General features: G+C 41.0%; 6 protein-coding genes across 14 annotated transcripts in view; 4 read left to right on the forward strand and 2 right to left on the reverse strand.

Annotated features, from left to right (window-relative positions):
* The first annotated feature begins 108 nt into the window (after positions 1-108).
* Positions 109-1841, forward strand: LOC111776245 (36.4 kDa proline-rich protein-like). Its single transcript, XM_023655643.1, has 3 exons — positions 109-567; positions 887-1585; positions 1697-1841. The coding sequence occupies exons 1-3, from the start codon at positions 411-413 to the stop codon at positions 1726-1728; spliced, it is 888 nt and encodes a 295-aa protein (XP_023511411.1). The 5' UTR covers positions 109-410; the 3' UTR covers positions 1729-1841.
* A 912-nt stretch (positions 1842-2753) lies between these two features.
* LOC111811234 (inosine-5'-monophosphate dehydrogenase 2) lies at positions 2754-5233 on the forward strand. The gene is made up of 4 exons (XM_023697993.1): positions 2754-3911; positions 4083-4262; positions 4615-4872; positions 4962-5233. The coding sequence occupies exons 1-4, from the start codon at positions 2937-2939 to the stop codon at positions 5031-5033; spliced, it is 1485 nt and encodes a 494-aa protein (XP_023553761.1). The 5' UTR covers positions 2754-2936; the 3' UTR covers positions 5034-5233.
* A 134-nt stretch (positions 5234-5367) lies between these two features.
* LOC111811232 (ent-kaur-16-ene synthase, chloroplastic) lies at positions 5368-10650 on the reverse strand. 2 transcript variants are annotated; one of them, XM_023697992.1, is made up of 15 exons: positions 10428-10650; positions 10239-10346; positions 9674-9726; positions 9314-9599; positions 9049-9229; positions 8172-8380; positions 7958-8078; positions 7713-7810; positions 7412-7635; positions 7209-7321; positions 6994-7092; positions 6554-6769; positions 6329-6470; positions 5985-6230; positions 5368-5865 (listed from the first exon to the last, which is right to left on the reverse strand). In XM_023697992.1, the coding sequence occupies exons 2-15, from the start codon at positions 10294-10296 to the stop codon at positions 5554-5556; spliced, it is 2358 nt and encodes a 785-aa protein (XP_023553760.1). In that variant the 5' UTR covers positions 10297-10346; positions 10428-10650; the 3' UTR covers positions 5368-5553. The 2 variants fall into 2 exon arrangements, with proteins under 2 accessions (XP_023553760.1, XP_023553759.1); XM_023697991.1 differs by having other exon boundaries at positions 8172-8386; positions 10428-10649.
* Positions 10651-12202: 1552 nt separating this feature from the next.
* On the forward strand, positions 12203-15335 carry LOC111811117 (myb family transcription factor APL-like). 5 transcript variants are annotated; one of them, XM_023697853.1, is made up of 7 exons: positions 12203-13238; positions 13348-13424; positions 13518-13575; positions 13682-13748; positions 14019-14091; positions 14177-14897; positions 15011-15335. In XM_023697853.1, the coding sequence occupies exons 1-7, from the start codon at positions 13064-13066 to the stop codon at positions 15058-15060; spliced, it is 1221 nt and encodes a 406-aa protein (XP_023553621.1). In that variant the 5' UTR covers positions 12203-13063; the 3' UTR covers positions 15061-15335. The 5 variants fall into 5 exon arrangements, with proteins under 5 accessions (XP_023553621.1, XP_023553620.1, XP_023553623.1 ...); XM_023697852.1 differs by having other exon boundaries at positions 12206-13238; positions 13518-13584; XM_023697855.1 differs by having other exon boundaries at positions 12206-13238; positions 14049-14091.
* A 1137-nt stretch (positions 15336-16472) lies between these two features.
* Positions 16473-20464, reverse strand: LOC111776262. Its single transcript, XM_023655669.1, has 4 exons — positions 20063-20464; positions 18711-18822; positions 18281-18628; positions 16473-17080 (listed from the first exon to the last, which is right to left on the reverse strand). Exons 1-4 carry the CDS (start codon positions 20347-20349, stop codon positions 16574-16576), a joined length of 1254 nt encoding a protein of 417 aa, XP_023511437.1. The 5' UTR covers positions 20350-20464; the 3' UTR covers positions 16473-16573.
* Positions 20465-22041: 1577 nt separating this feature from the next.
* Positions 22042-24075, forward strand: part of LOC111776261 (nuclear-pore anchor) — a 42655-nt gene continuing 40621 nt past the window's right edge. For all 4 annotated transcript variants that reach the window (XM_023655665.1, XM_023655666.1, XM_023655667.1 and 1 more), the window contains exons 1-3: positions 22042-22545; positions 22653-22799; positions 22919-23017. In XM_023655665.1, coding sequence (XP_023511433.1) covers positions 22237-22545; positions 22653-22799; positions 22919-23017 — 555 coding nt within the window. In that variant the 5' untranslated portion in view covers positions 22042-22236. The remainder of the gene's footprint in view (positions 22546-22652; positions 22800-22918; positions 23018-24075) is intronic.

Consider the following 24075-nt stretch of genomic DNA (forward strand, 5'->3'; position numbering starts at 1 on the left):
AGAGAGAGAGAGAGAGAGAGAGAGAGAGAGAGAGAGAGAGAGAGAGAGAGAGAGAGAGTAGAAGGAAAGGGTGGAGTAGAGATGAAGCAAGAAACACACCCAGAGACACACACAGCGAGGTACCCTTTTGCTCCATTGGTGAAGCAAGCATATATGCCAAATTTCAAGAAGCAAATATATTTCCGGGACACACAAACTTGGGTATATAACTTATAAGAAAAAAGAAGAGAAAAAAAAGAACACAAAACTTCCATCCCTAGTCTAACTTGTTCACTTGTACACATAACTAAGCAAAGTGCCTGTTCCTCACAACTAAAAAACACCCCAAAGAATCCCTCTTTTTCTGCCACTTGTACGCCTCTTATGCACTCCCCTCTCGCTTTATTTACTTACACCCCCTATTATTTCTCATGCACAGCCCCTTGCTTTGCTTTGCTTTGCTTTCCTCTCTTCTCTTCTTCTGTTGGTTAAGGATGGATTTCGCCGGACTCCGCCGCCTCCTCCTCCTCCTCCTCCTCCTCCTCCTCCTCGTATCCACTTCTACCACTCATTTCTTCACTCCCTGTGGTAAGCTCTTCTTCCCTCTCCTCCTTGCTTCCTCACCTACACTTCTTTTGCCATCCACTTTACAAGTCCCCATCGTGCCCACGGCCTACACATCCACTAAGTAATTGCACTTTACCTGGGTGCCCCTGGCCCTCACTTTTTGCTTANCGTTCTTAAAATCTTCACGTCCTTTCTTTTTTGAATTTTTTATTTTATTTTTTTTTTCCATTTTAGCTATTTATTCAACCATTTAGAAAATCCATTGATGAAGTAAATAGATAAATATTTTTATGCGAATGTGTTCAAACAAAAATTAACCCAATAAACTCTTCTGTGGTAGATGCTAGAAGTGTGGAGAGAAGGTCCAAGAAACTCCAGCTGGCGAAATACTTGGATGTAATTGGGCAAAAGGTGAGCCACGTGGATGGTGGGACCAATTCCCAACCTTACGTGAGCTCCCCGTTTACTCTCCCGCCATTCGATTCGTTGCCGGACAACGCGCCCCCTTATTGCTCCTATCCCCCAGCTACTCCTCTGCCTCCCTCCTCGCCCTTCACCTACATTTCATCGCCGCCGCCGCCGCCCTTCTATTATCTTCCCCCACTGCTCCCACCTCCCACCCCAACCTACGGCTCTCCCCCCAGCTTCACCCCGCCTTACTATTACGAGCCCAGCCCTCCAAGCTACGTTCCCAGCCCACCCTCTCCCACGGTGTTCGTGCCGAGCCCACCCGTGTTCCAGCCACCCGTCATTTACCCTCCCCCGAGCGTGCCGCCCCCTCCCCACTCCGCACCCAATATAGCCCTTTGGTGCGTGGCCAAGCCCTCCGTGCCTGACCCAATCATTCAAGAGGCCATGAACTATGCCTGCGGGACGGTGGCGGATTGCGACACCATTCTCCCCAACGGACCCTGCTTTCTGCCCAACACACTCATCGCCCACGCTTCCTACGCCTTCAATAGCTATTGGCAGAGAACCAAGGTCGGCGGCGGCACCTGTGAGTTCGGCGGTACCGCCATGCTTGTCACCGTGGATCCCAGTAAGTTTGTAATCTCCTCATTTTTTATATAATTATTAATTATAATATAGGTTGTGGAATTTCTTTTAATTAATATATTGAATATGCTTGTTTTCTTGTGGGACACGGCAGGTTATGATGGCTGCCATTTCGTTTACACGTAGACACCACACTATGAAATGGAATTGTTTTATCCACTTTTGAAGACACGTGAGAAACATGTACAGACTAGAAATCTAGAACATAATATCACTCTCCATTTTTTCCCCACTCTTTTTTTTTTATATAAAAAATAATTTGGTTGGAATAAATTTATGCATAGATATGTGTTTCATAGTTTTAATTTTTTATATTATCTTAATTTTGAAACCTGTTTTTTTTTTTTCTCTCTTTTTTAAGATGAGAATCGATGGACTATTTACTTTTCATTTTTCTTTTTTATTTCAATAAAAAAAAATTATTTAATGATACATGTTATATTTATTAAGCATTTTGCAACTGAATTATTGTAACCGACCTAGCAGATATTGTCATCTCTAGACTTTGATTTTTGGGCTTTCCATCAAAGCTTTAAAAACTAGGGAAGATTTCGACATCACAGTTATCGAACATTGATGGGGTGTAGGTTTTCATGTTGGCTTATTTAGGCCACTAACTATGATGATGCCTATGATACCGATATCAAATTATTGGAAAATAATTCTTCAATATTGAATAAAAATGTCATTTAGCCATAATAGTGAATCAAACAATGTTTGGCATGGCACTTAACATGTGACATGGATCATGCCATATGTAACCCATATGAACCAACACGATCTTCTCCCTCCCCTTCCCACTTTTTTATTCACTTTTTTATTCACTTTTTTACTAGGGACAAAAATACGTTTGAAAAGACACTCAAAGGAACAACAAACTCAATGATTAAATGGTTTCATTTATTATCTAAAAATAAATTATAGCTCACGAAATTATCACATAATTTTCTTTATTCTTTATGGAAAAAATTATATATATAAAAAAAAAATAAAAAAAAATAATTCTTTCCCTAGAATTTTAGATTTTAGAGTTTTAATTAATCATTCTGATAATTTTTAGAATAAATAGGAGGAATATAAGTTTGGCGTGAGCACTGAAAGGACGAAAATGTCCCTAAGAAAAATTATTATTTAATTAGCGGCAGTGGAAGTGCCTCGTGAAGCGTTAATTCTAAAATAAAATCTGATTTATTTTGGGCGCTTCCCTCCAATTGTTTCCGTCTCCCTCCTGGCTTTAGGTTGAGCTCATCCCACCGGTTAAGAACCAAAAACCCTATTCGCCTACCATCCTTTTCTCCTCCTCTATCTGCCGCCTGCAACTCGGTGCAATCGCCATGGAGGACGGCTTTGCAGCTGAAAAGCTCTTCAATCAGGGATTTTCCTACACCTACGACGATGTCATCTTCCTTCCTCACTACATTGACTTCCCCACTGACGCCGTCCAGCTCGCTACCCGACTCACCCGCAATATCTCCCTCTCTATCCCCTGCGTCTCTTCCCCCATGGACACCGTCACCGAAGCCTACATGGCTTCCGCCATGGCTGCTCTTGGTGGCATCGGTATCATCCACTCCAATTCCCCTGCCGCCCAACAGGCTGCCATGGTTCATGCCGCCAAGGCCCGCCGTGTTCCAATTTTGTCTAATCCTGTTTTCAAGTCCCCATCCGATCGGATTGACTCGGAGGAGGATTTTGCTTCTTCACCCTTTGTTTTGGTTACTGAGTCAGGTACCTCCAAGTCGAAGCTCTTGGGCCATGTCTCCTACGCGGACTGGACCTCCCAGGCGAACAAGGATGTGAAAATATATGATTATATGGTTAATTCGGGGGCTTCAGTTCCGTGGAACTATGATTTAGCGCAAGTGGACGCGTTCTTGGCGGAGAAGAAGAAGGACTTTGTGCCGCTGTTGAAGGACGATGAAATTGTGGATGTTGTAACGAAGTCAGAAGTGGAGAGAATCAAAAGTTATCCTAAACTGGGCGTTGGCTCGGTTGCGGCCGATGGTTCCTGGCTGGTAGGGGCTTCGATTGGAACGAGGGAGCATGACAAGGAGAGGTTGAAGCTTTTGGTGCAGGCCGGTGTAAACGCAGTGGTGTTAGATAGTTCACAGGGAAACTCCAGTTATCAAATTGATATGATAAAGTATGTGAAGCGGACATATCCAGAATTGGACGTGATTGGCGGGAATGTGGTTACGATGGCACAGGCCCAGAATTTGATTCAGGCTGGTGTCGACGGCTTGCGGATTGGGATGGGTTCTGGATCTATCTGTACCACGCAGGAGGTTTGTGCGGTTGGACGAGGACAGGTATCTGTGTTTTTTATGAAAGCCTTTCCCCTTTTCCTTTTCCTTTTCCTTTTCCTTTACCTAGTATCTTACCTGTGTTTTTTCGAAGCTTGAGGCAAAGCGAAATGGCTCTCAGGGTTAAGCAAAGTTTTAAACACTGAGGGCACTCTTTCCTCTGTCTGTTCTTCTCAGGCGACTGCGGTTTACAAGGTCTCATTAGTTGCTTCGCAAAGTGGCGTGCCTGTCATCGCTGATGGTGGAATTTCAAACTCTGGGCATATTGTTAAGGCTTTAGTTCTTGGTGCATCCACGGTAATGATGGGAAGTTTCTTGGCTGGAAGCACCGAGGCCCCTGGGGCCTTCGAAACTAAGGTATTTCTTCTGCTAGTTCTCCTTTTCCTCACTAAATGGCTACGGCTAGTTACCTAACTACTAACAAGTGACAACTTCATGAATAAAAGTGGAGCTTATGTTTAAATGATTGGTGGTTTGAAATTTAAATTGTCTGTCGTATGGCCCTTCAGTACTAGATAGTTACCTCATAGAGGTATATTCAAGTGGTGGAACGATTCATGATAGTACTTATTATTGATTCATGTATGCATATTTGCTTACGAGTTACAACTGCCAGAAGACAAGGTTTTCGCCTGTGAGTTATAAGAACTGACATTCAGTGGTGAAATCAGAAATGACTGATGAAAACTTATATCGTGTCACTTCCCAGAATGGTCAGCGTGTGAAGAAGTATCGTGGGATGGGCTCTTTAGAAGCAATGACCAAAGGTAGTGATGCCAGGTACTTGGGGGATACTGCAACCCTTAAGATAGCTCAAGGGGTTGTTGGAGCAGTTGCTGATAAGGGTTCAGTCTTGAAGTTCATACCCTACACTATGCAAGCAGTCAAGCAAGGTTTCCAAGATCTTGGTGCTTCCTCCATCAAATCTGCCCATGACCTCTTAAGCTCAAAGATTTTAAGGCTAGAGGTAAGGCGTTCTGCTCATCCCCGTTCAATGCTCTGTTGGTTATGAACATGACTCTGTTTAAAATCGTGTTCATTTTGTTGGTATTGCAGGTACGCTCAGGGGCAGCACAGGTCGAAGGTGGCATTCATGGACTGGTGTCGTATGAAAAGAGATCGTTTTGAAAAATCAACACATTCTGCCCTCCATTCTGTAACCGCAGCGCCTCTTTCAAGCTGGTCTTGCATTGCCCAATGTATTAATTCATAAGCTTTTATCTGTGATGTGAGGTGTTGGGGTTTTCAGATTTATATTGTGACACATGCAAGAACTTATCTACAATAAAGGGGCCCATCTTTTAATGGCTTTGCTTGAAGCCTTTGTGCTTCCTGGTCCTCGGTCTTATTATATTGTTTATGTTCAATAAAATGAAACTTTAGAAGGTGAGTTTTTAAAGTACCAAGCAACTAACTGATAATCTAAGTAGGCCTCTCACATAGGCATGAAAGTTGTGGGTTATATCTATGCTTACTAAGAAGCATGCAGATTGGATTCGGAGGGTCTCAATTTAACAACGAAATGTTTCCATAAAATGTTTTATTTGCCATTTCCTCGATGAGAAAGCAATAGGCATCTGATAAATAGAGAAGACAGTGAATAGGTGGCGTCTGCTTCCCACTACAACTTATTTGGTTTGTTGTTCGTTCATTTGTTCAAAAGTGCATCCAGATCCATGGGTTGTTCAAACATGGCTTTTACAGTGTTCATCAACCTATTTGAAGTGTACCCATCATCTTCCATGTAAAATAGATTCACAATGGACATCAATTTCCAGAACACATCCTTACAAGCTCTTGGAATTGTAGTGTTCTCCTGCAAAACTAACCCCAGCAATTCTCTTATCGCCCTCTCAAAATCCCCTTTACTTGCTTCAATGGCCTCCTCTTTGGTGACATTACCACCGCCATCAATCATCCACAGAGACAGAGAATTCAGCTTTCCCTCCTTGGATTCTCTCTGCGACATTACATTGCCGTAAGTTATTTATAAACAAAAGCAAACAACTCTACTCTACTCTACTCTTTGTATAAATACACCACCACACACATCATGCAGCAACTTGTTTTAGTACTTACATCGAAAGATCGAATATCATTCTTAAGGCGACCAGCAGTGCTCATCAGCTTATATAACTTCTGGTATTCACAGCTTCCAATCATTTCCTCTGAGAGCTTAGGTCCAACAAAGAAGAGCATTGGAAGGATTATAGGTCCCAACGCGAATGATACATGGGCTTGTTCCATATATTCACCCATTGATGGCACTACCTTATTTGTCGACCATTCAGCTTCCTTTCTCATCACCTTCAGCAGAGCCAACCACTGTAAAATCAAGTATAATAGTTTATATATTCAGCTTTTCCTTATTTTCAGCAGTACAATTGCGCATACCAAACATTATTAGTAATTAAATATCTTACGACATCGATAACATTCCTCATCACACTGCGTCCTTGCCATACTAAAGCTCTTCTTCCTATTTCACAAACTGTGCTGTGAAGTGCAAGAAATACAATCTCAACGTTCTTGGAACAGTAACCCACTTCCCCATCAGGATCCCACCTATGGATTATTAAGAGTTCAGATATAAATAATGCAAAAAGGGAGAGTTAGTAAACAAGAGTTGGTTAGTAAAAGGAAACTACTTTTCCACCAATTCTATAAGGTTATCCAATTCCTCTTCAGATCCTCCACCATCATAGAAATCATCAACCACGGTTGTGAGCACACCATTTTGTGCCCATGCTATGCGAGCATCATGAAGTTCAGGATCAGTAAGGGTCGCTGCCGCAGCAAAATAGCAGTACCCTAGGTGCAGTCTGAAAAATTTCAACTCGTCCAATTTGTTTTCAACCACCCATCTGTTCATACACAATGGAAATGAACTTAGAAACAAGAGATTCTCTTGGGCACTACAAATGTAAGGACTGGCGTCCACTTCTAATAAGTCACAATGCATTCGTCAATGGCCAAGTCATCCCCTCATAGACTATTGTGTTTGTAACACAGTACATGGGCCAAGTGATGGCCATCGGTCAAAGCTCGATACTTGTAAAAACCTACAATACTGCAAGCAACAATTTACCTTTGAAGCTCTTCCAGTTCTTTAAGATGAATGCGTTGCAGGGTATTGAAATCCTCTACAGCAAGTTCCAGAAAATCTTGATGGCCAAAATTTAAGCAGCTGGCACAATTAAATCCAGTATTAGAGCTGTCCAACTTCCCCCAAGGACCCCCACCCAACACACAAAGAAAAATAACAAAAAGAGCGAATAGAAAGTAAAAGAATTTGCAACATACGCATATGGCGATTTTGAAAGCCTCACAATGTCTCCACTGTAACTTTCCATTGCCCTCTTACTTATTAGGCGTTCTAGAGTTGCATTATAGGGGAACTCAAGAGCATTAACAGCCTGATGATGACCACGGAAACAAAGGTTTTTGTTAATGAAGAGTAAAGGAAAAGGCAAAAAAAAAGTACCATTTGACATTGCTAAAAATACCTCTTGTTTAACGACACTATCGGTTCTATCAGACCAAACTGAATCACTAGATAATCCATGCTTCAGGAAACGACTAGTCCAAGAGTTTATATTTTCCAGAACAGATTCATCGGGGTGAGTGATAATCTGAGAGGCCTTATATAACTCCAGCGAGGCACCGAAGTCTTTTAAATATCCTCCAAGGCAATTGGGAAAGAGATCTTCTGAAAATTGAGTCAACTGGTCTAAAGACAAATTACACAAATTAGACTTTTCCTAAGATCCAACATTTCAGCACAAAAATTCAATAATCACAAGGCACCTGAAGAAACATCATATCCTTCAACACGTAACATTCGAAAGGCCATTGCACAAGTTGAAGCATCTAAGAATATATTTTCCTCTCCTTGCATCCAACACCTGTTCTTGCAAATAAATTCCATGAACCATTGATATTTAGAAAAGAACTCAACCACAGACAAAATGGACTAGAATTAAACAACAACAAAGTATATAATACACTTCATGTAATCCATTTTGGAGTGATTGTTAAAAATATCATACTACCTGTAAGTTTCATCTAATACGCTTCTAATCTCCTCTTTGAAATGCCGAGCAATTCCGAATTTTTGAAGGCTATCAACCATGTGTAATCGAGCATATATATCAAGAGGATATATTGTGGGAACTGAAAAACACCAGTATATATATGATGAAAATTACAGAGAAATGAATGACACGTTAAGAAGAGGCAAAGAGAAGAAGGTGATGTCAGAGGAACCTGAGCCATCAAACTTTTGTAAGAGTGAGCGAAGATAATCAAAACAGCCATCATCATTTCTATGCATAAAAGCCGCTGCCGTAGTGGATGGAGAATTAAACAGTGATCCATTCTTCCTTTGATATTGCATGACCATATCCCAGTCCTGTAACTTTCCAATTCCTTCTGAAACATACGCTAAATAGGCTTTTCCACCTTCAGAGTTGCTTCTGCAGCTTCAGAACAGACGGGGCAAAGGGCCAAATACAAAAAGGAGAAGTGAGGAAATTTTTTTCCTTTTCAACAAAGTACCAATTTAAACAATACAAATCTACAATCATTCGATATAATATTGTTGCTTGTGTTTAAAGCCCGCTAAATTATACTAAGAACTTAAGTAGAGCATGAGAAGTCCGAGAAAATTTGGATGCATTGATCAGCCTTCTCAGATTTTAAGAAATTATATGGAAAAAAACTCATATTTCCAAGAATGCAAAACATTGAAAGGTTTATATCTCATTTTGGACTATAAACTTTCAGGTTTATTGCACTTTGGTCTCTAAACATTCAAAAGCATTAAAAAGCAACTAATTTGATTTCTAAGTTTTCAAAATGTTTATAAGCCCGCAACCATTTTGAAATGGGGAGTAATAATTGGACAACCACAGGGTCTCTCATTTCTGTGTTTGAAATCCAAAAATCTCTAGGCAGCTAACGCAAATGGGATTTAAACCAAAACTTAAATACTGAATTAAAAGAACAAAGCAAAGCATTAGGCAGCTGACCCTACCACAGCTTATTAATTAGCTTGGTTCAATTTAACAAGCAACTGCCTTACACATACTTCTAGAGCCAATGAAGAAGAAAGAAAAGAAAAGAAAACGAAGAAGGGTATTACCTTCTAAGCTCCAACTCTTTCTTTCGAACCAAGGCATCCACGTTCGTCGGTGCCAAGGGTAGATTCAAATTCAAGTCTTTAGCATACTCAATCATGCCAGGGAAAATAATGTCAAATCCCACAGGAGAACGTTGGTTCTCATCAGTAGCTGAAGCTATATTAGACTTGATAAAATCAAGGGCTGCATAACAAAGGAAAACGCCTTAAACTTCATTACTGAATACATCATAGAGTAGACCTACAGCAAGAAGAGTAATAACCATACCCTTGCTCATATGATCATGCCCAATATTCCACCGCTTAAGAGTAAGAACACATGCTAATGTAGATAAGAGATTGGCCTTCATCAGCAACTGATCGTTGTGGAGTAGGCCCCATGAGCCATCAGCATGTTGACTATCTAATACCCAGTTTATACACTCGGGGAAAAGAGGTTGGTTGAGAGAGTTTGGAGAAGGAACCATTGCCACCCATGCAGTATCATATGCAGAAACTGAAAGTTCAACCTTGTCGAACAATTTCTTAATTCTTTCTTTTGTTTCTTCAAAGTGCTGTAAGAGTAAAAAGTAAGATGTATGTCTATGGTTAGAAACATAACAAAATTAGATAACAAATGGCATCATACCAAAGCTCCAGTTTTAGTTGTTGTGTCCACATCCACTCCAGGGAATAGGGAAGCTGGTTGAGAACAATAATTTTCACATATCAGAAGGGAGTGCAGGAAATGTAAATAATTAAGTCTTCCACATAGATAGAATCCTAAGAATTTGTCATTGACATAAAACTAAATGCATTTCAATTCATCTTCAGCAACATAGAAAGAAAATAAATAAGGATTCAGAAATCTGATGCAGAGATTGGTTATAAGGCAGATTAAAATTTAGGGATGATCCCATAAGAAAACGGAAATCAATCACCAGAAAACTAAATATTCAGCTACGTTTACGAACTTCTGTTACTCCTAATGACAAATTCAGCGCGCGGCCACTATCCTCACAAAAACAGAGGAGAGAAGTCGTGTTTATATGTATGAAACTCCATACCGTCGAATTGTTTCCGAAATATCAAGAACATCGAAGGATGGAAAATGCAAACATGAACAGGAAAGGCGCATTACGAGTAAAACGAGAAACGCAACTCGAGAAAAGGTGTGGTGATTACAGAAAAGGAAATCAATTGGTAAATCGAACCTGAGGAGGAGGAGGAGGCAGCAAAACGGGCAACGCCGGTAGGTCGGGCAAGATACATGACTGGTATGTTCAGGACATGCAAAGAAATTGCGGAAGCAGCATCAAACTCTGGTGAGGCATTTTCACATTCAGTGCATATAAAGAACAGAATAGGCAGTACACAAAAACAGCCAAGAGACAAAAAACTACCGCTTTCATTTGGAAAGCATGGTTTGTGAGAATTGTTCTAGCTTTGGTAGGTTGCAGGCCCGAGGGAGCAAGTACCTCTGAAAGATTGTTTTGGCAGTTTAGGTCTGGATTCACAAGTGTTGGGCAGTGGCAACCCACAGCGCCCATATTGCTATCGCGAACCGCGACGGGAAAGAAATTAAATGAAGCGCAACAGATTGTGACACCACAGAAATGAAATGAATGAATGAATCCAGCGTGGCCGTATCCTATTACTGCTCTAATAAGGAAAGCAGGTCAAAATCAACAAATGGAATGAATGATGGATGATAATATGAAGAGAAAATTCCAGCCACTCCGTTGACTCACTTTTACAACATTCATAGAATGTGTCGGTGAAGCTTATCCCAACATGAAGATAAGAGTAATAAGTTAAACTAGCTTATGAATTGTAAAGCTGTGTGAGGAACACCGCACGACAACACGCATACTCAATCTAGGTAAATACAAAAAAGCGACAAAATTTATAGATTTTAAGATGAGGATGAATGACGAAAATTAAATGTAATAGAGAATTATGAAGTTGTGGTTCATAGAACAATTAAGATGTTAACCTCCAATTCATAAGAATCTAAGTTTGGTGTCATCACACTGCTGAGGAGCAAGAGGACATGCTAAGAGCGTAGGCTTTGTCACGACGAGATGCTTGCGAAGATGACCTCTGGATGAGATGATATTATCCAAACAATATCATATGCACAAACACTTTCTTGACTTCCCTCTAACAACTGCACGACTAATAAACTATCGACCCACGAATAAGATCTTGTTCCATTGGAGAAACTGGTTACGAATAAGATACTTCTCTTCGTGCGAAACTTTGCGATTCTCGAGATGAAGAGTAAGCTCTCACTATTCGCGAAGAGGCTCAAGTCTATTACTTTACTTGAGTGAAGGACTAAAAGTAAAGATAGGAGGGTTTATGGTCTAAAGTAGACAATATCATTCTATTATGAAGAGACGTGAAATGTGAAATGTAAACACAAGCGCCTCTTTGTCATTTCCATAGATGATAACGAAGGAGCGAGATGCCAGGCCTGTGGAAGGACTTCATAGGATTTTATTCATTTATTTTATTTTATGGAAGAAGAAGAAAACTTAGATTATTAGATTATTAGATTATAGATTAGATTAGATAGAAAAAGGTATTCAAACACTGTGCATAAAGATGGGTCCCTCAATTCCACCTTTAAAGGAATATATTCATCCAAAAGAATAGAATAATTGTATAAAGATCGATGCTTGAATTTCAAGCAAACATATCCTTCACGCTGCCTCTCTTTTCATTTCAATTCTTCCCCAACTTCATTCATTTTTCCTCCCTCAACTTTCAATAACTAAATAAATCTTCCAACTTCAAAATCAATTCACACATTATTTTTCTTCTTATTATAATTAAATAAAGAAATCTACCAATTGCAATATTTAAATAATAATATTATGCTCAAAGTAGACAATATCATACCACTGTGGAGATCCGTGATTCCTAACAATATCCTACCATTGATGGTCAAAAGAATCTTTCATTGATTGTCAAAGAAGAAAAGCATTTATTCCCATTTGGATTTAATTTGCTTTCTTTTTTTCTAGCTTCATTAGATGATATTCCATAGAAAAACGGCATCCAAATGCTTCCTCTTTTTTTTTTTTCTTCTTCTTTAAAGTGAGCAAGAAATGCCAAGAACAGCATTGAAATTAGGGTACACAAAAAATGTGTATATATTTGAGCAATTCAATTTAAAGAGAAGTGGAAGGGGGCGTGCATGGAGAGGCATCAACTTTATAAATCCATTTCTTTGTTTGTTTGTGTGTTGTGTCGAGATAGAAGCGAAGTGGAACAATAGAAGACAAGCTTGAATTGGACAAAAGAGACGAGCCTAAATTTTGAGTCTAAAACTATGAGCTTTAGCGAAGATGTGAAGGTCCCTCCACTTGTGTCATAAAAAGCCTCACAAACATTCTCCCTTTTTTTATTACTTACAATTTTATGTGTAACGAATTCGTAATTTTTGGTATAAAATATATATAATGTTATGATGAGACACTTTTTGCGTTGGTATTTGCATGCAAATGAGGAGGGGGTGAGAGGCTAATAATTAAGCTAAAAGTTGAGGTACTAGGAAATGTTAATATCAATTTATTATTATTACTACCCAATTAGTTGGAGGTGTAGAGGGTGTTAATATAATAATTTGTGTTTATTAGTTAGTTGGGCCCGCCGAAAATAGTTTATAGGAGTTTGAAGGGGGAAAACATAATGAAGATTTTGAAAGAAAAAAAATGAAAATTAATATTTAAAGGTGTAAGAAGGTATCTTTATAGAAAGGAGAGTAGAGGAGGAGGAGGATAATAGAATAAACATTCTTTACATAATATTATTTATTTGTAGAGATTAGAAGATTTCTTTAGAGGGAGGGTTAGGTTGTTCCCTAAGCCGGTGCTTTTGAGTTGAGGAACAAAAGCTGGCCCCAAAGTGAGTTGAATTGGGTAGCTATTAATTTGGGGTGGGATTTGTTCTTATTCCATTGGGAAGGAGGAGGAGGAGGAGGAGCAGCAGCAGGGTGAGACAGACAGACAGACAGACAGACAGCCAAAGAATGTTCCATCCTAATAAGAAAGCTTCGAGTATGAATTCCCACGAGAGATCAGGGATGTGCGTTCAAGGCGACTCCGGCCTCGTCCTCACCACCGACCCCAAGCCCCGCCTCCGCTGGACTGTCGAGCTTCACGAGCGCTTTGTCGATGCTGTCACCCAGCTCGGCGGCCCTGATAGTATGTATTACCAATTTAACCCTTTACTCTTCTTCTCTTCTTCTCTTCTTCTCTTCTTCTCTTCTTCTCTTCTTCTCTAATAACAACCTTTCATTTCCTCTATTTTCAGAGGCCACCCCCAAGACCATCATGCGAGTTATGGGTGTCAAGGGTCTTACTCTTTACCACCTCAAGAGCCATCTCCAGGTATATTTAACCCATATCTATATCCATATCCATATCTATGCCACTTTTTCCCTTGTTTATAACCATATTGCTTTTCATTTTTAACCTACTTAGAAATTTAGACTGGGAAAGCAGCCTCACAAGGAATTCAATGATCATTCAATCAAGGATGGTATGAGAGGTGACCTTTTTCTCTCTCTCTCTATTTCTTTTCTTTCACACCTCACATCATGTGCACATGTGTTCATCAAAATTGACTATTTCCTTCTTCAACTCAGCTTCCGGATTAGAATTTCATCGAAACACTGCTTCTTCATCCAACATCATCAACCGCACCATGAATGAGTACGTATATACACATAACGATATCATTGTTCATCATCTATTTTTTTATGGGTTATGTTAGAAATCACGGATCTTTCTCTAGTATGATACTGTCCATTTTGAACATAAGCTCTCATTACTTTGCTTTTAAGCTTCCCAAAAGACCTCAAGATGTATACCTTACTTAGAAATTTTAAAGCCCACGAGAGAATTTATGGGTTTTGGTTGATGGGTGATTTAATCTTTTTGTTTTCTATTTCAAAAAATAAAAGATAGTGATGATATTTGTAGTGGTAACTCACACATGGTTGATGCGATTAGGATGCAAATGGAGGTCCAGAGAAGATTGCATGAACAACTTGAGGTAAGAAAATTGTGTCACTCTAAATATTTTTTGACAATAGAGTTTTATAATGGAAAATTAATGAATATAAACACGTGACATGCAGGTGCAAAGACACCTGCAGTTGCGGATCGAGGCACAAGGGAAGTATATGCAGAATATATTAGAAAAGGCTTGTCAAACCCTTGCGGGTGAGAACATGGCAGTTTCCGGCGGCTACAAGGCCATGGGGGGCATCCCTAATAATAATAATCAGCAAGGCGGAGGCGGCGGTGGCATTGGCGACATGGCCGGAGGGATCAAAGATTTTGGCTCCCCTCTCGGCTTCCCTTCTTTTCAAGACCTGAACCTCTATGGAGGCGACCAGCTTGATCTTGATGGATTCATGCCTCACAACGACAGCTTACTGTGCTTGGGAAAGAAGAAGCCGAGACCGCCAACACCGACAACGAACTACGGCGGCAGCTCGGGAAAAGGTGCGTTGGACTGGCCGGATGATCTCCGGCTGCAAGATATAGGTATGGCGCCGCCGTCGTCGTGTGTGGTGGAGCAAGAAGATGATTTCAAAGGCATGGATGGGACGCTGGTGGAAAGAGATCAATTGGAGGAAATGTATGATGCAAAGTCAGTGGTGGCAGATGAAGGCATAGGGGGGGATCACAAGAACAACAACAACAACAACGATGATAATAATAATAATAATAATAATAATAATAATAATGCGTCCCTAAAGCTTCAGAGGCCATCCCCCCGAAGGGCAGCCCTGGCCGTGGGTAGAGCCAACCACCCTCTTACCACCGCTCCTCTCACCACAAATTCACCCTTCGGTTAATTTCATTAATCTCTTCTAGTTATTTTTTTTTTTACAGTCGTCAGATTACGTGGCTTATTTTGAGTGACTGGATGATTTTAATTAATTTGGCCTAATTTCAACATCAAGGGGTTGACTTGCATTATGATGGACGCTGCCGCCCACCGACCTACCAGTAAAGATCCGACACACAGTTAAAGCCTTCCATGTCATGCACATATGTGCATGCAAACCCCTTTTGACCAACCCTAAATTAATTCTACTGTTTTTGTTTTTTTTGTTTTTTTTTTTTTGGTTGAATCAATTACTGGTTACTGACATTATTGTATGAAGGATGATATCTTAGGTTTATAAATGTGATATCAACCAAGTTATGAAGGAGTGGTTAATCAATTCTATTCAGTTTGATTTTATTAATCAACCACATGATGCCATGTGACAAGTTTATTTTAAACATTTCTTTTTTGGTACAAGTTAAGTGTTACTCTTTTGTGATGGGTGTGTGTTAAAGCGGAGAATGTAGGTTAGGGATGGTCTAGGCGATGCATATATTATTGCTTTGGTTCTTTGTCTCTTTTTTTCCTTTTTTGAACCAAAGTTAGTTAGGGGTATGATTGGGGACAAAATTAAAGGGCGAATACGATTAGGATATGGATGTGATGGATTTGGAAAACAAAAATTCCATTAGCCTCATGGTTGTGTGCTCCAATGAAGAAGGGTAATTGGTGGCGTGGTTAATGTTGTAATTTGTGAGATTTAGATCCATGCATGACATGGGATGCCCAAAATTAAAGAAACGGTACGCGCTGCCGCCTACTTTATTGGTTGCAGAGCAAAAAAACGAAGCCAGTTGGCAAGAAAGCTCCTTGTGTTAAGAAAACAAAAAAAAAAAGAGAGGAGAGTAAAAGGCAATAAAGCCCAAAGCCAAGGAAGAATATATACAACGCACTTCCATGCGAGCGCATACCGAGGAAGCTTCTATCTTTTCTTTTCTTTTTCTTTTCTTTGTTCTCATTTATTAATCTAAATAGGCCCAAAGCCGAAGCTGCTGAGGATGCATGTGCCATGCTCTCTCTGCCCACTTCTTTTCCAATTTCGCCTTCCAATATTTAGACTACTTAAAGCAGATGGAATCAATTGAGCAATCATATGGAATGCCCCTATTTTCTTAATTATATGATGATCTCGTTTCATTACCACATTTCGTACTGCACAAGCTTCTTTTGTCTCTCCCTTTCCCTCCCCTTTGGACCTAGCTGCCCACTCAGTTTTGTTCAAACTTTATTTATTACACTGCTCATCAATTCATTTTATATTTCTTTTTCTTAAGAGATGTTAATAGTTTCATTTAAAGACCACTCATCATCAATTGATATTAATAGTTCGTCCAACATGCACGGGCTGGGTGGCTTCCTATTCAATTCATTTCAGTATATTGGGTATTTATTGGAAGGCCCGCAATACCGGGCCTAGAGACTTTGGTTAGATGGGCCCATCCACAAACGAGGAAGAAATCGGCCCAATCCAGTCTGTACGGACAGTCGCAAATATCCGTTTTAGAAATTAACAACAATGATTGAAAACTAAAGAGTGAGGGATGAAGAGCAGGAAGTAGAAGTTGTTGTGGATGATGGTGTATACAGTGAAGTAATTAGGAAGCGTTATGAAGTACTTAGTACTTATACAGTGAAGTCATGGAGAATGGGAGGAGTGAGAGTGAAGGGTATCACAAATATCAGCGGGAGGAAGAAAGTAGTCGATGCTAAGGCCAGCCACGTTGAACATCACGTCGTCAATACTCCAAACCTCTTCCATACGGGTCCTGCTAAATTGTGTGGACATTTCCCCAAACTTGAAGACAGTGGCTATGGACCTGCCCCGATGAGCGATGAGGACCCCGTCCACGTCCCTGTAGTCCCCGATGCTGCTTCCGATGGTGGTTTCCCAGTACACAGCGTCGCCTTCCGTCTGAACCCTGGTCAGGTGGGAGTCCTCCAGGTACACCAGCACTCCGCTCTTCTGGCAGAAGTAGCCGTACAGCACGTGCCTTATCACCTCCGCAGGCCCCTCGTTCCGCTCCATCACTGCCTCCCGCTCCGCCGACACCTTCAGCACAAAGCACTCGTCTTCCCCGATCCGCTTCTCTCCCAGGCATTGGGCCTTCTCGAACAGTCTCGCTGTTCCCTTTGGGTCAAGCCCCTGCACATTCAATTATTCANGTTACTTATGGGCTTTTAGTTTCGCTTTCATTGTTTGTAATCATCTAGATTGCTGCACTTTCCGTGACCCCATTCGTCTTAATATATTGCAAACAAATCCAATGGCATCCCATTTTATGATCATTTTTCGTAATCCAAAAAAGCTTGTCTTTTTTTTCTTTTTCTTTTTCTTTTCTTCATAATATTCAGGGCCCTTTGGGACCCTGGAATGGAGAAAGAGGGAGGAGTGACGTCAGCAGGATAATCAATCACGTGCCGTCCATCATCCATCCCCAAAAATCCGAGTGTTTCACTGTTGAAAAAGCAGAGGCGTGTACGATAAAGCAGGGGACAGTTTCTCTATCATTGTCAGCTATTTCTTGGGATTGTTCATTTCTTCCACACTCTCTTCCTTCCTTTGTTTGGTAAAGCATTTTTGAATATCTCAACTTTACCCTGTTTACCATACACCATCACATGACTAAATACAGCCCCACCCCTCTTTTTCATTCTCACTGTTGGATGATGGAAGTCCCACATCGACTAATTTAGGGAATGATCATGGGTTTATAAGTGAGGAATGCTAACTCCATTGGTGTGAGGCCTTTTGGGGAAGCCCAAAGCAAAGCCATGAGAGCTTATGCTCAAAGTGGACAATATCATACCATTGTGGAGAGTCGTGTTCGTCTAACATGGTATCAGAGCCATGCCCTAAACTTAGTCGTGCCAATAAATTGGTAAATCCTCAAATCCTCAAATATCGAACAAAGAACTCCTAAAGAAAAGGAGTCAAGCCCCTCCTCGAAGGCAGTCAAAAATGACTAAGACTCCAAAGGAGTCGAGCCTCGATTAAGGGGAGGCGCACTTTGTTCGAGGGGAGGTGTTGGATGATGGAAGTCCCACATCGACTAATTTAGGGAATGATCATGGGTTTATAAGTGAGGAATGCTAACTCCATTGGTGTGAGGCCTTTTGGGGAAGCCCAAAGCAAAGCCATGAGAGCTTATGCTCAAAGTGGACAATATCATACCATTGTGGAGAGTCGTGTTCGTCTAACACTCACTACCTCTCATTCTCATCCTTGAAAACGCTCAAACTAACAAAGAAACGGATTTGTATGTTGTTAACTTGGTGGTAGAGTAGAGATGGGATGATTAATTTAATGGGTGGAATTAATTAAAGGGTGAGTAAGTAGAAGTACCTGAATAATGCGACGGAGGGGTCGTTGGGGGCCTTTGGCGGCATGAGTGCCGAGCCAGGGAGTGTGGCGCCAGACGGTGTTGCCGTCGCTGCCGGCCACCACCTTACTGCCACCGACTACCAATTCGAGGGACCACATACCCGGTAGCATTTGCCAAAGAACAAAGCAGCCGGTGTCCTCGCATCTTGTCCCTACCGTCTTCACAGATTTACCTGAGGAAACCTCTGTTTCGCAGCGAATCATCTTCACGCTTCCCGTGGTGTACATGTTCTTGGCGCACTTCTGCTGTTTGAGACATCCGGTGGCGGCCAAGTATTGCTGAATGATATAATGAGCCACGGAAGTTTCCTGGGGAAAAAGAAATCGGGGATTAACTCAAAAACTTAATTATCAATACTTGAACAGTAACGCAGAAGATGTTGGAGGTTACAAGAGGAGTATCGCGTGGGAAATGGGATTGTGGAGGGGAATTGGAATGGGAGTGGAGAGGAATGGGAGCGAGAGGGCATGCGAGAACGCCGAGCAAAAGCTTCAAATCTTGGGTCTTGGAATTGGGAACGTTGGTGAAGGAGGATGGGGGGAGAGAGGGCGGGAGGTTGCGCTGGATCTTGAACCAGTCGCGGAGGAATTCCCAGTTGAAAGCGGAGGAGTCTTTCTTGTTGGCTTCTTGGTCTTGGAACTGCGGATCCGGCCCTTCCATCAACGGAGTCAGCGGCTGAGAGTACCAAATTTGCCTTCTCCTCGACTTCGAAGAAGAAGAAGAAGAAGAAGAAGAAGAAGAAGAAGAAGAAGAAGACCCGCCGCCCCCAATCACAACCGCCGTCGCCATGCCCTTCCTTCGACCTCAACCAGATTTCACACAAACTAACAATCAATTAATATTATAAACTCACAAACTCCCTCGGAATGTGAAGAAAGACAGAATATGGCGGTGAGACACTCACTGGACAAACTCTCCTCGGCCCTATTCTATATATATATATTCAACAAAAATACATTGGAAGATGAGACCAGACTCTGATAAAATGAACCCACTTGAGGTCCGTATCCTTGCTTCACCGCAAATCCGTAAGATTCCGGGTGTACCTTTTTTCTCTTTTGGAATTTTTTATTTCATCCCCCTATTTCCACTTTTTTATTTTTATTTCATTATCTCGTATAATGAAAATTAAAAATAAACAACCTTAAATAAGCGTGCAATTATTTATTACATGATGCATTGTTTTCTCTAAATCCACCTAATCATCAATATTTCATATCAAACTTAATTACATTCAATACTTTTCATCCATCATTTTCTAGATAAACATTTGTTATAGAGTGAAATTGCAACAATTATTCAAGTATAGTGTAAAGATGCCAAGAATTACGAGGTGAACGTCTTGGTCGTCTTCCTTTGAAACGAGTCTTTTAAGGACAGTGTCGGATGACAAAAGTGTGTCGGCATTGTGCATCAACCCATGTGTCGGAGGTTGATATATGCACTTGGGATAAAATTCGTAAAATGGCATGACATAGACACGAATGATTCATATCTCAATGAGAACCCATATGGAGGATGTTCGGGATGTTCCATTGAGATGAACGACATGTGGATCGGTCTCCATAGACACGTCGGAGTAAAACAATATTGTCGAGTTGTCCCAAGACATGGGATGACGTCACAATGCACAAGTTGAAATCTGTTGGGCCGAAGGATGCACATCGTGGGCTGGTGCTTATTGGGTCGAANTGGGAGCGAGAGGGCATGCGAGAACGCCGAGCAAAAGCTTCAAATCTTGGGTCTTGGAATTGGGAACGTTGGTGAAGGAGGATGGGGGGAGAGAGGGCGGGAGGTTGCGCTGGATCTTGAACCAGTCGCGGAGGAATTCCCAGTTGAAAGCGGAGGAGTCTTTCTTGTTGGCTTCTTGGTCTTGGAACTGCGGATCCGGCCCTTCCATCAACGGAGTCAGCGGCTGAGAGTACCAAATTTGCCTTCTCCTCGACTTCGAAGAAGAAGAAGAAGAAGAAGAAGAAGAAGAAGAAGAAGAAGAAGACCCGCCGCCCCCAATCACAACCGCCGTCGCCATGCCCTTCCTTCGACCTCAACCAGATTTCACACAAACTAACAATCAATTAATATTATAAACTCACAAACTCCCTCGGAATGTGAAGAAAGACAGAATATGGCGGTGAGACACTCACTGGACAAACTCTCCTCGGCCCTATTCTATATATATATATTCAACAAAAATACATTGGAAGATGAGACCAGACTCTGATAAAATGAACCCACTTGAGGTCCGTATCCTTGCTTCACCGCAAATCCGTAAGATTCCGGGTGTACCTTTTTTCTCTTTTGGAATTTTTTATTTCATCCCCCTATTTCCACTTTTTTATTTTTATTTCATTATCTCGTATAATGAAAATTAAAAATAAACAACCTTAAATAAGCGTGCAATTATTTATTACATGATGCATTGTTTTCTCTAAATCCACCTAATCATCAATATTTCATATCAAACTTAATTACATTCAATACTTTTCATCCATCATTTTCTAGATAAACATTTGTTATAGAGTGAAATTGCAACAATTATTCAAGTATAGTGTAAAGATGCCAAGAATTACGAGGTGAACGTCTTGGTCGTCTTCCTTTGAAACGAGTCTTTTAAGGACAGTGTCGGATGACAAAAGTGTGTCGGCATTGTGCATCAACCCATGTGTCGGAGGTTGATATATGCACTTGGGATAAAATTCGTAAAATGGCATGACATAGACACGAATGATTCATATCTCAATGAGAACCCATATGGAGGATGTTCGGGATGTTCCATTGAGATGAACGACATGTGGATCGGTCTCCATAGACACGTCGGAGTAAAACAATATTGTCGAGTTGTCCCAAGACATGGGATGACGTCACAATGCACAAGTTGAAATCTGTTGGGCCGAAGGATGCACATCGTGGGCTGGTGCTTATTGGGTCGAAGAACACGCACCGTGGACCAGGCGTTTGTTGGGTCTGAGACGGGTTATTGGATTGGACTGCGACGTTTTGGTGGGCTTGTTGTGGGGCATGAGATTGGATCTAGGCCGCGAAGACATGCGGGTCGAAGGAGAATTATGAAATAGATAAGTGGTTAAAATTCTAACCAAAACACTGTGAAAGTAAACGACTCTATTAAATCACTGTGAAAGTAAATAAACAAGTAGAAGTTAATTAATTAGCTACTTGCCCAAACCCCCCGGGTTTTAGATGGAAGGGTAAAAATGAAATTCCGGAAGCAAAAAGGAGCTACGGTTAAAACTTGAGGCGGAACGAGCAGTTAACCTTGGGTTTTCTTTTAGATGGAAAGGTAAAAAAACGAAATTCCGTAAGCAAAAGGACCTACCGATTAAAAGTCGAGACCGAACCGGAACCAGCAATTAACCTTGAATTTACCGAGGGTTTCTCCAACCGAACCGGAACCAGCAATTAACCTTGAATTTACCGAGGGTTTCTCTCACCGAACCGGAACCAGCAATTAACCTTGAATTTACCGAGGGTTTCTCCAACCGAACCGGAACCAGCAATTAACCTTGAATTTACCGAGGGTTTCTCTCACCGAACCGGAACCAGCAATTAACCTTGAATTTACCGAGGGTTTCTCCAACCGAACCGGAACCAGCAATTAACCTTGAATTTACCGAGGGTTTCTCTCACCGAACCGGAACCAGCAATTAACCTTGAATTTACCGAGGGTTTCTCCAACCGAACCGGAACCAGCAATTAACCTTGAATTTACCGAGGGTTTCTCTCACCGAACCGCACTCCTCTCTCACATTTTTCCGCTTCCCCCGTTTCCTTCTCCCTCCCGCCTTTCTCTTTCGCAGAAAACCATCGTCTCGTTTCCGCGCCACCGCTTCTGACTCGCCGTGCTTTATTAGCCCGCAGTTGATCTGCTCCGGGCATTTTGTACCCCATTACAGATAAAATGGCCCACTTATTCATCTCCGACGAGGAGTTCTCTCGGCACTCCAACGACGCTGCTTTTATTGCCGAGAAGGCCGATGCCTTCATCCAAGGTCTATATAGCGAGCTCGAGACCGTCAGAGCCCAAGCTGATGCTGCTTCAATCACTGCGGAGCAGACTTGTTCTCTTCTTGATCAGAAGTTCCTCTCTCTTTCCGCTGAGTTCTCTGACCTCCAGTCTCAAAATGCACAACTTCAAACGACCCTCGAACTTAGACTCTCCGAGCTTGCCGAAGTCAAGTCCCAAACGCATCAGCTTAATCTACTTTCCGTAAGAACGCTATTTTTTTTTTCTTCCTTTCATTCCCTTCGTCGAGCGTTTACGCGCATTTTGTTAATATGAATTATTTTAAGCATTGGCTTTATTGGTGCTTACAGATTGGTAAGGATGGGGAGATAGAGAGGTTAAATACAGAGTTATCTGAGTTGCATAAATCAAAAAGGCAGTTGATGGAGCTTATTGAGCACAAGGACTTGGAAATTGGTGAAAAAGATTCCACTATAAAGAGTTATCTTGATAAGATTGTAAGCTCCTCTTACTACTTTGACTTGCCATCCAGGCAATAAAATTTGTGATAAAAATTTAAACTTCGGCTGATAACATGTCTTCCTGCTGAACATGTTTCTTTTCGTTCGTTTTGAAGGTCAATTTGTCTGAGACAGCTGCTCAAAGAGAAGCCCGTATCAGTGAGATCGACATGGAGTTGGTGCGCTCCCGGGCTGAATTCGCTCATCTTTCACAGGTAACCATTTCCTCATTATTGTCTAGTTCTACCTTCGTTAAGAAAAAGACTGTTCACGTTGGCAATTTAACTTCATAATATCGATGATTAGTTATCTCTATACGTGATCGAGAATTTAGAAGTTGAAAAATAAACTTCCTTCAGGTAGGCTCCCATATTCCATTTCATGTCCCCTTCCCTCCTCTCTTTGTTGTCGACCTCTATCTTTCCGGCCCTCCTATCCAAGGGCTTATGGTGAACCCCCATGGGTTGGTTTTGTGTTTTCAAAAAAGCTTGAATTAGTTGGGGCATATTTCCAATAATAATAATAATAAAAACCAAAAAACTCAAGCCAATGCTCAAAGCCTGTATGAAGATATTTTTTGAGATATGTTCTCCCATGTTGATGTATATTCCAATATTCATGATCTAGAGTAAGTTTTGGGGCTATTTTTAAAAGATCTAAGTTTTAAGAGATTTAAAGCTGCAACTTTTGGATATACTTCGGAAGAAAATCTAAGGTCTAGGGATAAAATATATAAAGTTGCAACTTAAGGATATTATCTTGGAAGCGGAGAGTGATGGAGGTAAAAACAGAAAGCTAGATGGCTCCTTTTTTTGAACATTTGTCCTTTTCATTAATCAGTAAACCGACCTGTGAACAATCACAGATTAGTGATTTTGGTGTTCCAAACCAACCCAAATTCGAACCAGTTGTGTTTTTTTTCTCCTAACAGACCTAAGCTGAATTTTCCTCGTATCTGCAACATGGATTGGTCTTTCAAATTCCAGATTTGCATGGGTTTATTTGAACCAATTTCTTCTCTCATTTTAGGTTCAGTAAAGGTTCAACTGTGTCTGTGAAAGAAAAATGAGTTTTTCTTGTGTTTGTGAATTATTTTGCAATGAAGAGGAAAAAAATTGTGGGAAAATTTTCAAATCATCAAAAGAAGCGAATCAAGACTTAGTTTCTTTTTGAATGGATAGAATCACCTGGGGGAAGTAGAGGTTAATCTTTAGCGAATTTCTAGGTTAGTGCCCTTTTTACCATGTTTTGTGTATTACTTCCGTATAAATTG

The sequence above is a fragment of the Cucurbita pepo genome, chromosome LG15, assembly GCF_002806865.2.
Source record: "Cucurbita pepo subsp. pepo cultivar mu-cu-16 chromosome LG15, ASM280686v2, whole genome shotgun sequence".
NCBI classification, from domain to species: domain Eukaryota; kingdom Viridiplantae; phylum Streptophyta; class Magnoliopsida; order Cucurbitales; family Cucurbitaceae; genus Cucurbita; species Cucurbita pepo.